Below are 13,219 nucleotides of genomic sequence, written 5' to 3'. Positions count from 1 at the left end.
TTTTAACCGGTTCAGTGGTAACAAAAGCCTGGAAGCGTATGTGTTTCGTCAAAATATAAGACAGCTTACCACTTTGTTCAATAAGAAAGTTTTCGACAAAAGAGTTTTGAAGCCTTAGTTACACAGGGTTATAAAACTGCTAGCTGTTTAAAATTTGAGATGATAGACTATCGTCAATGGATAAGTGAAATGGCCATACAAATCGTGCAACAAATGCTGAATTATTATGCAAATTCGATGGTTTTTACATTCTTGGGGTAATTAGTAAACGTGATTGGTCGTACCTCTGTTAGAAGTGATCCATCGCGCTCTTCCGGCCTTTGTTCTGGAGACAGTCTTGCAGGCGGGGAGTGCTGGGAGAGCTGTTTAGCGCTGTGATGGTCGACCTCATCGTGCTGCTTGTGGTCTGCGCTCGGTCGGTGTTGCTCTTGGTTGCCGTTCTGCTCGTGGCCTCTGAACTGTTCATGACTCCTCACTTGCTCGGGGTTCCTGACCTGATCGTGATTCCTGAGCTGTTCATGATTCCTAGATTGTTCAAGCTGCCTGTGCTGGTTGCCATTATGCTGGTTGCCATTGTACTGCGTTGAAGGAATAGGTGGTAAAGGTCTTGCATTTGGTTTAGGTGGTAAACCTCTCGGTTGATTAACTCCTGTCCCAACAAACCGTCTTTCTTCATAGACCGGTCTGTAATCTGAAGATCCCCAAAAACTATTTCTATTATTCTCACTGTTACCATTTACATACCTAGGTAAAAATTGACTAGTTTTAGTATCGTTATTATTGTATTCGCTGTAAGGTCGTAGTGGCTTCGGTAAATTATTGTTATCGGCGTATGTCGATATTCTCGATGCAGTCGAATTGACCCTGTTCAATCCGTTGTAATTTCTTTGGTGTTCGTAGTTTTCATCTGTGTATATTTTTTGTGATGGACTTCTTGTTAATTTGGTGTTCCTGCTATTGGCTAGGCGGTTTTCTCTGTGATAGATATCCGGAGAGCTTCCTCTCCTTGCTGAAGTTCCTCTGTCTTGTTGGCGGGGAGCTCGAGGTGGTGGAGAAATGTCTTCTGATCTTACAATGGAAGGTCTCCTTCCGATTTCCCAGACTGATCTCCTGTAGTCTATACTGGCTTCTTCTGGGTGAGGGGGTGATCTACCGTGGGGTAATGAGGTTGGTCCACTGGGACTGGGGACGTAAAAAGTGGCGTGGGAACAAAACACATCTTGAACAGATAGGGCTCGTCTTCTTCTGAGACCGGCTTGTATTCTTCCCAAGCCTCCTCTTAATGATCTTTGGAGTTCTTGAACACTAGCACCACCTGCTCTGACTGATGAAGATTTTAATACTTTCACTCTGTTTCTTAGAGACAGCTTTCCGTTGTCTTGGGGTTTGAGCTCTTGAGGGGGGTCTTCTTGAGTATCTGAGAGGGGAGAGTATTTAGAGCGGGATTCTGGGGGGATAGGGGAGTCTCTATCAGGAGAGTCCAGGGGAGAGCCTTCACGAGGAGCAGGACCACGTGGAACTCTAAGGCGAGAGCAGCGCCGCCGAAGTCTCCTCCAGCCCTGAGTAATGTTGGCACTCCATAACCCCTCATCTAAAAAAAAACAGAAATGAATATTATATTTTGTGCAAATGTCTACGTTTTATTCATTGTTGTCGAATTCTAAGCAGAAAAAAACTTTGTCATTCATGATGAATGATGACTTTTTGTGGAATTTCACGACTTCTATATTACGAATTATGATAAAACCAATGTCCGTACAAAAACACAAAAGCTGCTGGCTTTTATTGTTATATTATCGTGACAGCTTTTAGTCAGGAAGTCTTCCGCACTATTTTACTTATTATCGTTAAATCTATTATTGCAAATAGAAAGTGACGATTTTTTTTCAAAACATTAATTCGCTTTCTTAGATATAACCTGCAACGAAAATAGTCGAGTCGGGTTATAAATTATTTGATGATTTAAAAAAAAATTATAGTATTATTAATTAGTATTTCAACTAAACTGGCAGTAGTAAATATTAATAACTTGAAAAGCAACGCAAAGTATTAACATTATACTTATTCAGATTTACCCACAACAAAAGCAATTAATTTATTAGCAAAGATGGGAATCGCTTCGACGTTACCAATTAATTGATATTATTTATATCCATTTGGTTGGCTACCTTAATCGAAAAGATTTTTAAAGAAATAAATAATATATTTTTTGTAGCTATACCCATGTTCGTTGATGCAAATTAGTTAATATTGTGACATTTTAAATAACATAGATACCAATATATCAAGTTTCTACAACCAAAGAAAATAATATAAAATTTCTTGCAAATGATAATACGATAACAAATGATTATAAGCAATAATTAGTCGCTTGAAATATTTAAATTGGGAATTGAACCCGCGCCTTCTGATTTCCGGTGAGGTGCTCTGAGACCACTGAGTTACGTCGGTTTATTTCCAACACGCCAAATAATTCTATTTGTACTAACTAGTACTTCGATCAACAATTACTGCTTATTATATTTTTTTTATTTTCACCTCTAAACAACCAACTTTATTTTATCACGCCGGCGCCATTTATTTTTGGAGTTATTTTCAATTTGTATGGATATTTCAAGCGACTAATTATTGGTTATAATAATTTGTTATCCTTTGTGCTATGCATAAAAAAACTTTGTCTTATAAACATTAATTAATCATTAAAAGTATAATGATAATACTATAATTTTAGCACGCATAAATACGTACATTTTCGCTTAATAACAACAAAATTATCCAAATATGAACATGTGTCTTTGAATTCCCGTTCAATCCCCTTCGGCGACATATATTTTTTTCCCTCAAGATTTTTTCAATTTATATTTGTGTTAATGCTTTCAATAATTTGTTATCCTTTGTGTTTTGCATAAAACCTTGTCTTGTAAACATATGTTTACCTTTAATAAATATAGGAATGATTTATTTTTGAGATAGAAAACAATTATTATTAGTTATTCTCTTATGAATCTAGGCTTTAATTTGGAAGTGTACATTCAAATAATAAACAAGTTAATAATCTTTTTAATGACCTGAACACTTAACTTTACACATATTTAAACTTCATCAAATTATATATAGTCTTTAATGACGATAACAACATTTCTGGGTAGGAACCTATCTACTTAACGGTATTAGAATACCAATAAAACTGCTTTAATGAAAGGCATGAATTATTAATTTTATGACTCCATTAAAATATTATATTACTCAAATAAGGCAAAAAAGCAATCTTGAGAACATCAGCTTATCTAATGGATATCTTACAAAGAGACTTAAATACTCGGCAGATTAATGCTTACAGCACGGATAATCTTATACCGAAAGAGGAAATATTTTATGTAGGTACCTACCATTACCTTTCATGTGAATTTTATAATTCAAGCGAACCTTGATGTTGTGAAATAATGATTGTAGTACATTAATGTTTGATGCTACGTTTTATGAGAACTTTCTATTACTAAGTCTGAAAGGTTGGTGTTTAATTTGTTTGTGATGCCATTTTCATGAAAAAAATTCAATAAATTGAAAAAAAAAAAGTTAAAATACTATAACTGGTATGCAGAGACGGAGGTATAAAGATATCAGTATTGTACTGCAACGATGTTTAACTAGATTAGGACACCTTTAAAGGGCGACATAATTTCCGTAGTTTTCAAACGTCAAATATGTCTGAAGTCCAATTATTTATGTAAATCTATATTTACACCAATATTTTATAGTATAACTAATAAAAATAATATAAAAAAAATCAAAACTACAAAAACAAAAATAGTATGAAATGTCTAAATAGTATAAAATAAAGTCGCTATCCGCGTCCATTTGTTTGTGCGCTTAATTCTTCTAAACTACGCAACGGATTTTGATAGGGTTTTCACTATCATTTAGATAATTTCTTTCGGATAATATTCGGATACAAACATATTATATTTATAAAAAAGCAGCGAAATGTCGATGTTTTGCAATCAACTTATCAAAATTTTTTTTTTCGGGTGCTTGCATTGCTAATCCTGGCTAAGCCCTATGAGATACATAAAAATAATGTACTACGGAATTATTTATCTTAAAAAGGCCTACAGAAAACTAAGCGATGGTAAAGGTCTTTCTCATAAGGATAACCCCCAACAACGCCAGGTACACATTAGCTAGTTAATAATAATTACGATATTTTGACCTATAACATTTAAGGCGATGCCATACGTAGTAATGCAAAATCATGTGTTTTTGGTATGAAAATTTTGTCGCCTAGAAATGTTTCAGATGCTTCAATTAAATACTGCGAGTAGAATACATATTGGCCTTTGAAATAATCGAGTATTTTTTAGGTAAGTCTTTTTATAAGCCCAGAAAAAATAATGTAAAGGCCTATGAAAACTACTTTAAAGTTCAAAATCTCCTACTCACAAACCTATTTTCGGTAATGGTTTTATTGTATAGTGTGGAAAATTAAGTCATTTATAAAATGATCGAAAAAAAAAAAAATATTTATGCCTGAAAATCCACAAAATAAAATAAAAGGCACTTTTTGGCCATGTTTTTTTCTTGCATAAATCTAGACCGGCGGATGGTGTTAAGCGGGAATTTAAACCTTATTGCCATCTACGTAAGGGTTGTTATTGATAGAAGCTCAATTTAAAATATTACACGACGTAGTGCATCACCTTAATGTGCACTTTTCATCTGACCCACTTTGATTGTCATAAAAAGAGAATGACTTGAAAATTTTAACAATTATTGTAAAAATATTATAAATTCCTCACTAAAAATACAATAAAAACTCAAAGGCACACGGAGAAAATTTACTTATTTAAAATATCGCTAATTTATTAAGAATCTCTTCAAATTATTCGTAATCGGTTAAAAAGTCCTAAAAGGAATTGATTTGTTTCCTAATAAACTTTCAGCGAAACACGATTGTGCTATCGCGAAGTGGGAAGTATTTTCATAAAAAAATCTAACGTTTTCGCATTTCGTCATTGTTGTATATTAGGAAAAATGCACGTGCATTGATATATTAGGAGTTTACTAATATGAAACTACATAAAAATAATTATTATTTTTGTAGGAAAAAGCCTGCAATCAGATTTTTAAGCGGATTTTATTAAATCAGCGATACTATTTTTTCTTCGTGATTGATCACGTTTTACTTATTTAATTTTAGGAATTCTCAAAGTCACAACAATATTACTTTTATCAGCAATGTTATTTTTATCAGACTCCAATTTATCAATTAATTATAAAGTTTGTTTATAAATTTTGATACTGCAGTGTTGAAATGAATGCATCGATAAGTACAAATACCCATACTTAAAATTCAGATAAGATTTGATGCAATGGAATCGCAGTATTGTTTCAAGTACAACTAGCTGTCCCCGGCATTACCCGGGCTTTATACAGAGTTTTTCAAAAACAGACATGGCGAGTGACCTTCCTCTTGTTTTGAAGGTCAAGTGTGGAAAATTAGTCTCGGAGTCAAAGATATTAGAAGAACGAGATGTGCTATGAGCAGTTCATACTGTGTGGAATTGTTTTGCCCAGTGTCGCCGGTTTTGTTCACCAATACGACTGCACACCTTCGCTTACGCTAAGGTATCCGCACTAATACATAGAACAGATTTCTGTGCGTACACGTCCCGATACCGTTCAAAGTACCCTAATTAGGTAGTACTCCGCCTACGGTCCGGCGGCCAACATAGCATATCTCGTTCTTCTAATATCTTTGCTCGGAGTAAAACAATTTCACGCCGCCCGCCACAGTGCATAAATAATATTATTTATATAAGTAGATAGATAGTTTATTTAGAAATTTATGATTGTGACAGAGAATCGCCACCTTTAAAGTATGGATTCAATAAGAGAAAGGGATCAAAGATCAGGGCTTGCAAGTGTATAATCAAATGAGTATTTTGTGTCATCAAGAAGAGTTCCGGCAATCTGGAGCCGGTAAAGAGGTGGTACATGAAGAATGCTGTGAGGATGATGGAAGAAAGGGAACAAGAATGGCAAAATGGTGCTCGAATATACTAATCATATAAGTGATTAGACGTACGGCCGAGAGCAAACCATAGTTAAGTAATTTATAGCGTATTATTTTGCATAATTTTGCATATTAAGATTTTTTTATGCATAGCACAAAGGATAACAAATTATTTTAAGCAATAATTAGTCACAATAAAGTTGGTTGTTTACAGGTGAAAAAATATAATAAGCAGTAATTTTTGATTGAAGTACTAGTACATATTGAATTATATGGCTTGTAGGAAATAGCTTAGTGGTCTCAGAGCACCTGACCGGATATCAAAAGCGCGGGTTCAATTCCCGTAGACGGCATTTATTTTTAATCGGGAGATATTTTCAGTTTTGTATGGATATTTCAAGCGACTAATTATTGCTTAGGTATAATAATTTGTTTGTTTTTTGTTATTTTTATTTTAGTTAATTGAACATTTAAGTTTACAAATTACTTATTTACTATAAACTCACATATTATCATTATCTCATGTTTAATGTGATTCTTACAATCTATTTTGAATTTACTAATAATAGTGTAAATTGTACTGCATGTACCATATTAACCGTGGTTTGGTAAAACCCTTCAAGCCATAAAATGAAAATTTTACGGGAGACGATAAAATATTTACAAATTCACAAAACTCATTGAAAGTGCTTATTTGTTTATCAAAATGTTGATGTAAAATATTGCAATTCTATTTATAATTATGAAATAATTGGGTTTTGAGTAATTTTTCATAATATTCATACAATTGAATTTAAATATTCATAAATCAACAAAAAATAATTCACCTTGTCGTACTTCGAAGACTATTCTATATAAAACCAATAAAAAGTAACATTACCAAAAAATGTGGCTTGAAGGGTTTTACGAAAACACAGTCAATATTTTATTGTTATTTGTTTTTGCATTAATTTACACTCCTTTTTCACCCACAAGCAAATATTTCTAATGGAATAATATTATAAATCTTAAGATATAAAATAACCCATTATAAAACCTAAATTCTCAGATAGAAGACATGTTTCACACTTGATTTTTATTTATAAAATTGTTAATGGTATTATAGATACCTACGAGTATAAGAACTAGTCGATACAAAACTCTTTTTAAATGCAATAAAAATATCAGGACTGAGACATTTAGATACTCGCTTGTACCTAGATTGCAAGTAGTTGGCAATGTTTTCTCAGAAATTGTAACTGCACGGAATATAGTTATATAGTACGAGAGCCCACGACCAAAATTTTTGTCTCATAGCAATACGGCCAAAACCGCATCAAATCGATAGATACGATTATCCTGAACTCGAAAATACCAATATCAGACATTTTCCGCGTAGCGTTTGATCTGACCGAATTTTCAAAATTGTCAAAGAATTTTACCGAACTGCATCATAGCAATATGTCTGATTTGCAGACTGTAGTTGAATGATAGTTCTGAGATACCGGAAACATATTTTTCAGACGTTAGTGGTGTAGCGCAAACCCGTGAAATCACTTAAAAAAATTAAAAATGAGACAAAAAAAATGTCTCATAGCAATACGTCTGAAAATCTTTTTTATTAGTAAATTTTGGTTATTTGATGCGAACAAAACAATTTTCAGACGGAAATGTGAACGCATTAAATTTTGAGACCGTTTTGAAAATTTTAACAAATTTTACCGATCGGTATCATAGCAATATGTCTGAAAATTGTTGGACATGATAAAATAAGTTGTCCACATGTGCAAAAAATTTATATCAGACAAATTAAGTGTAGCACCTTCTCTATCAGACAACTTTTCGATACTCAGATATCATTTAAAAATCGTATTGAGGCATCTTGAATTTTCTGAGGCTGTTGAAATTAAATACTGATTGATTTGATAGTTTTGGTTTTATTTAAAGCACACTTGAGTAACTTTTACAAAAGAAATAAGTAATGACATCTATCATCTGTCAAAGTACATATAATAGACAAGGGAGATTCTTGAATATCTATGAAGGCTGTAAATTTAAAAAACATTTAACAGAGGCGTCGGCCAGGCGACTCCGAAACGTTATTTTCGTTTTTGGGAGTATATGCTACACTTAAAGTGTCTGAAAACAGGTTTTTGGTAATCATGGCAGCAATACGAAAAGTTGAAAAAAAAAATTATCCGTATTGCTATGATACAGGTCGGCTAAATTTGTTGACATTTTCAAAAATGCGCTCAGGCTATATGCTACGCGCAAAATGTCTGAAAACAAACTTTTTCGTAATACAATTATAAAATCTATGTACATTTTCACTATCAGACGTATTGCTATAATACCGACTGTCTCTTTTTTTGACACAGCAGAAATGGCCTCCCACGCAGTTGCTACACTTTCGACCGTTACTACACACCTAGTCGGGTTCAGAATCATACAATCTAACGATTTTATAGGGTTTTTGCCGTATTGCTATGAGACATGGTTTTGGTCGTGGGCTCTCGTACTAATAAGAAGGATATAATAACATAACTCAGTAATAATAACAATTAAGTTTAGCACAATACCATTCTTCGGTATGGGTTCTGTATAATTTTAAATGCAATTTTTAATATTGATTACTGTTTCACTGAATTGTTATGTTCATATCATCAAATGTTTGTAAAAGCTCTTATAGGCGTATAATAAATAAATAAATAATTGTAAATATCCAAAAGTTTTATTAATAAAAAAATTTCACCAATTGAATGAAATCAATAAAAGAAATACAAAAGGTGAGTAAGGTCCTACGCTTATAAAAAGTCATATATGTACCTTTCTTCCTGCAATCCGCATCGCTCGCATACCCCCACAAGCTTTCCTGCGCCTGGGCCCCCTTGGTGGGCGAAGGGGCTGCGAAGCTGTGCCGCAAGGGCGCCATCCTCAGCAGGCGCGCCCCCTGCGGCGCCCCCATGGAGCCCCCGCCCTCCGCGCGCGTCCCCTGCCGCTCGGGAGGAGGCTCCGCCCTCACCACGTAGCAGCAGCTCTTGTTGCCTTTATCGAGCATCGAGATCACTTATCAGTCTCATCACTTACTGCAGAACTGTTCAATAATTTAATAACTATTTATTTTTCGTCACTTTTATTTATTATTACACTAGTTGTATTTTTTACTCTTTAAATTATGTGCTTTTTATGATTATAAAATATAATTATGTAAAAGTTGATAAATTTTTCGTATTTTAAATTTCGAAGTTAAAATCTGTAAGGAAAAATGGGGCCATATTTTTTGTCGTTTCGTGGTATTAGAATGCTTTTCACTTAGTGGTTTGAATTATATTTAAACAAGGATATTATAAAAATATTAGATACAGTTTAGATAAAGCGGTACCGTGATATGATAATGACATTTAAAAGAAATCTTTATATATATTTATACATAAAGATTTTTGATAGATTTTATCGTTGTTTTGACACCTGATCAATATTTTTTTTCTGAACTGTTTCAGACTGTGTTGTATTTAATAAATAACCTGATATAATTTCATTACTGTTGCGGTTTCACGAAGCAAGAACGAATTACACACGTATGACTTGAAAGTGAATCGTAGAAGAAGTTGTGAACGTTCAAGGAAGACATTTGAATGCATTCTAGAACAGACTTCGCATTCACAGTTCAAAATATGTTATCTGCCAACACTTTACTTTATTGCTTAAAGAAGACATCTAATCCAAACATGACTCCTTATTGACACCATTCTATCACCATAAAAAACAATCGTATGAGATCGTTAAGAATAATGATATAAACAGACAAGACGCACATTTACGATCAGTTGAAAACTTAAAGGAACTTGTTGAATTGGACTGAAATGAATGCCTCTTCTCTCATTCGTTCTGAAGAAGACCAAAATGATTTTAAAATACCTCGTAAACAAAATTTTTTAATATGTAGATATTAACAATCAACCCCGAGATCTAGCCGAGAGTTAACCGAACGATTGTTCTAAAACACGGAACCATCTAGGCAACGTACCATTCCGCACATTGATTATAGTAGGTACTACCATTTAATTTAATAGCTTTGTGATTATTGTCATGATTTTTGATAGGTTTAAAAACTTCTCCGCTAATCAAGAGTCCATAGTGGTTGTACCCATGCTATCCCATGCATTATTACGCTGTGTCTCATGGACTACGGACCTTAATAAGTGTCCTATCCGCACGTGGGACGATATTTTTTTATTACCCGCCTCGAGATCATGAGTGTATTTTAGACGTTTACTTTGGGAATAGTAAGCTGCGTGTGGGTGGGTCCTTCGACGCTTCACGTCGCGTCGCGTCGTCAACAGTAACAGTCATCTTAGGGCCCGTTCCCACTTCCGTTTTCAAATCGGAGGCGGGTCCCGTTTTAAAAACGGATGGCCAATGGCCCTGTTCACACTACCGTTTTAAAAACGGATCCGTTTTAAAAACGGACCATACTCTACGAAAAAAAATAATTGTCGATTCAACAAAAACATGTTATTTGCTCATTCTTCAGTAATGGTGCGCAATGGACGACGATGAAGCTCTTGTTGTCATGTTGTACTTATTAAAAAGAAGGAAAAAAGTGAAAAGAAAATTTTGGGTACACCCAATCATAGCCGAATGATTTTCTGTAGGAATTTTCCAAGTGTTAATTGGTGAGTTGAGAAGTGATGAACTAAAGTTCTTTAATTATTTTAGAATAATAATGATTGGATTATTTATATAGCGCCGTTTTCACCATGAAAAATCACATCAAGGGCGCTTAATGTCTTAAGAGAATGTCTATCACTTCCTTTAACCATCTACTGGAATGAGTTTCATAGAGCTTAACATATCAAAATACAAAATTGAGAAAGTGCATTTATTTTGTCCCGAAGAAAGGCTATCGATATTTTAAAGTAAGAAAACAATAAACACTCAAATATTTTTTATTATGTGTTTATTTAACTAATACGCTCTTCCGTGCATCTCATTAAAGCTTTAAAATTAAAAAAAAGTAAACTTAAAAAAATAAAAATAAAAATTTTGATGTACAAAAGTTGTGTACACCAAGTGTTTTGTTTTTATTTAGTTAAAGATAAAATATTACCATACTCTTTCTTCGACCAGTGGTATTAAATTTTCGGGATTTATTTCCTTATCCAGTATTGTAGTTTTGATTTATTTACTTAACAAAATAACCAAATACAAGCACGCAGCGTGCCTGCTTCCTTGCGACTGGGAGCGGGCGGGGAGGGGTCGGGGTTTGGCGGGGACTCTGCCGGAACGACTGGACGAAAAGTGTGAACAGCTCCATACAACACTATGAGCGAGCGTGTTCCGACACGATTTGAAAACGGACGCGCTGCGTAGGCGATCCATCCGACAAAAAATGTCGGATCCGTTTTCAAATCGTGTCGGACAAGTGTGAACAGCTCCATACATCCACTACAGCCACTAGGGCATCCGTTTTTAAAACGGGACCCGCCTCCGATTTGAAAACGGAAGTGGGAACGGGCCCTTATAATAATATGAACATACAAACCAGTAGTTCCCACACTGTCGAGTGTTGACATAATAATTGAGAATTACATATTCCGTAACGTTGATTAAATTATTCCGTGAGGTCAACACAAAGTGACTTTTTATACCGCGATGTATAATTTGAAGATATTGTTTTTTTAAATTTACGTAATTGTGCATGGATTACCGCATCTATTGCGTTTTTTGATTGTTGCGAGAAAAAAAGACGAGAATAAATTTTAAATAAATCGTCAAAACAAAATAACCGTAGTTGTAAGTAGTGAGTTATATGCTTGTAAGTTATAAATTACAAATTGTCATAGATAGTGTATTATATAGATGATTTATAACGGAAATTGAAATATAAAAGTATATCGTCTTTTTCAATTTTTACATTTTTTTATTAGATTCAGGTATATTTATTAATGTTATGGTTATTTATTAAATTTGTATGGTAATTGGTTGATTACATTCCTATGTCTGTGATTACATTCAATTTTGGGTGTAATTCGATTTATTCTTGAAGTGGTCCAAATACTTTCATCTGTATCGAGATACTCACAGTAAGTAATAATAAATAACTGCTTTGAAGTTTTAATGCATTATTAAGATATGATAAATAATTTCCGGTATATCTGTATACTTGCTTTTGACCGAATATTTTTCTTCTGATTGCAGCTATGAAATTTTCTAACTGAATAATAATCGTCGTCAGTGGCGGATCGTGTTCTACCTCATTGGTTTAACAGGAGATTAAAAAGTGAGAACGAAATTACCTCAGATACCTACATGAAAAAATCTTATGTTGGTCTTTTCCGTATTATTCAAATATATTTTTCTATAGATCTAAAGGAATTTTAGTATATCACTGCACCAGAAATTAACCTAGCAACAATAAGTTTAGCAATTCATTAAAACTTCCAAGGCTAAAGAATATAATGTCGTAGGTAACAAAAAAAACTATTAAATACGAAAATCACAATCTACACATGAAAATGGTAGTTTTTTTAGTATAAAAAGTAACTTCTGTAATTAAATCATTTTGTTCACAATTTAATTATTTCTTGCAAAATACTACAAACAAATTTGGTGTCAAAAAATTTCATAGGTGCAGTGCACTCAGGAAAGTAGTATAATACCAAGGTTTGCAGGTCTACCGCTCGGGCGCCACTAGTATTATATGTATGAACCTAATAAATATGACGGAAGGTCACTTAGGTGCTGACATTCATAACGCACGGGCAGTACGAATATCATTCGGACGGGTTGATTTTTTGGAAAGGAATTTGAATGACGCGCTGTTTATAGTTTGGTAAACTTATAATGCAGAATGGTCTTATTCCATATATTTTTATAGTAGTTCACTGCACAAACGCACTAGAGAAAACCGCCACTGATAGAAGAGAATAACAAAAAACATTGTTATCGGTAAATATTTTTATTTTAAAATCGCGTTAATCCTATTATTATCTTATCAACTCGTACAAATCCGTCACAAACATGTTTACGTAAACATCCTAATGAATTCAACCACAATGTACTGCATTTATTGCGTGTTTATTACTTCACAGTCAAAAATATATTTGCCATGACTGATGAAGAATGCAGGCACACTTACAATACGCTTGATCGATTATTATCAGGACAAACTATTATGATTAGACAATGACTGCGCTGCATCAATATGAGAAGCACGCTATTTGC

The 13,219-nt window shown here is 33.7% G+C and overlaps 2 protein-coding genes across 6 annotated transcripts in view; one reads left to right on the top strand and one right to left on the bottom strand.

The window, feature by feature from the left end:
• Positions 1-13,219, top strand: part of LOC149425165 (uncharacterized) — a 753,180-nt gene that overhangs the window by 281,689 nt on the left and 458,272 nt on the right. The window lies entirely within an intron of this gene.
• The window catches only part of LOC149425167 (uncharacterized), a 50,361-nt gene that overhangs the window by 34,387 nt on the left and 2,755 nt on the right, over positions 1-13,219 (bottom strand). For 3 of the 5 annotated variants that reach the window (XM_089650996.1, XM_089650994.1, XM_089650995.1), the window contains exons 2-3: positions 8,819-9,245; positions 285-1,591 (exon numbers count right to left, since the gene is read on the bottom strand). In XM_089650996.1, coding sequence (XP_089507122.1) covers positions 285-1,591; positions 8,819-9,050 — 1,539 coding nt within the window. In that variant the 5' untranslated portion in view covers positions 9,051-9,245. The remainder of the gene's footprint in view (positions 1-284; positions 1,592-8,818; positions 9,246-13,219) is intronic. The other 2 variants (XM_089650997.1, XM_089650998.1) reach the window with 1 other exon arrangement.

The sequence above is a fragment of the Hesperophylax consimilis genome, chromosome 3, assembly GCF_061612785.1.
Source record: "Hesperophylax consimilis isolate HC1 chromosome 3, BYU_Hcon_1.0, whole genome shotgun sequence".
Lineage (NCBI taxonomy): Eukaryota > Metazoa > Arthropoda > Insecta > Trichoptera > Limnephilidae > Hesperophylax > Hesperophylax consimilis.
The sequence above is the reverse complement of the archived record's forward strand: the minus strand, read 5'-3'. Positions and strand labels throughout refer to the sequence as shown.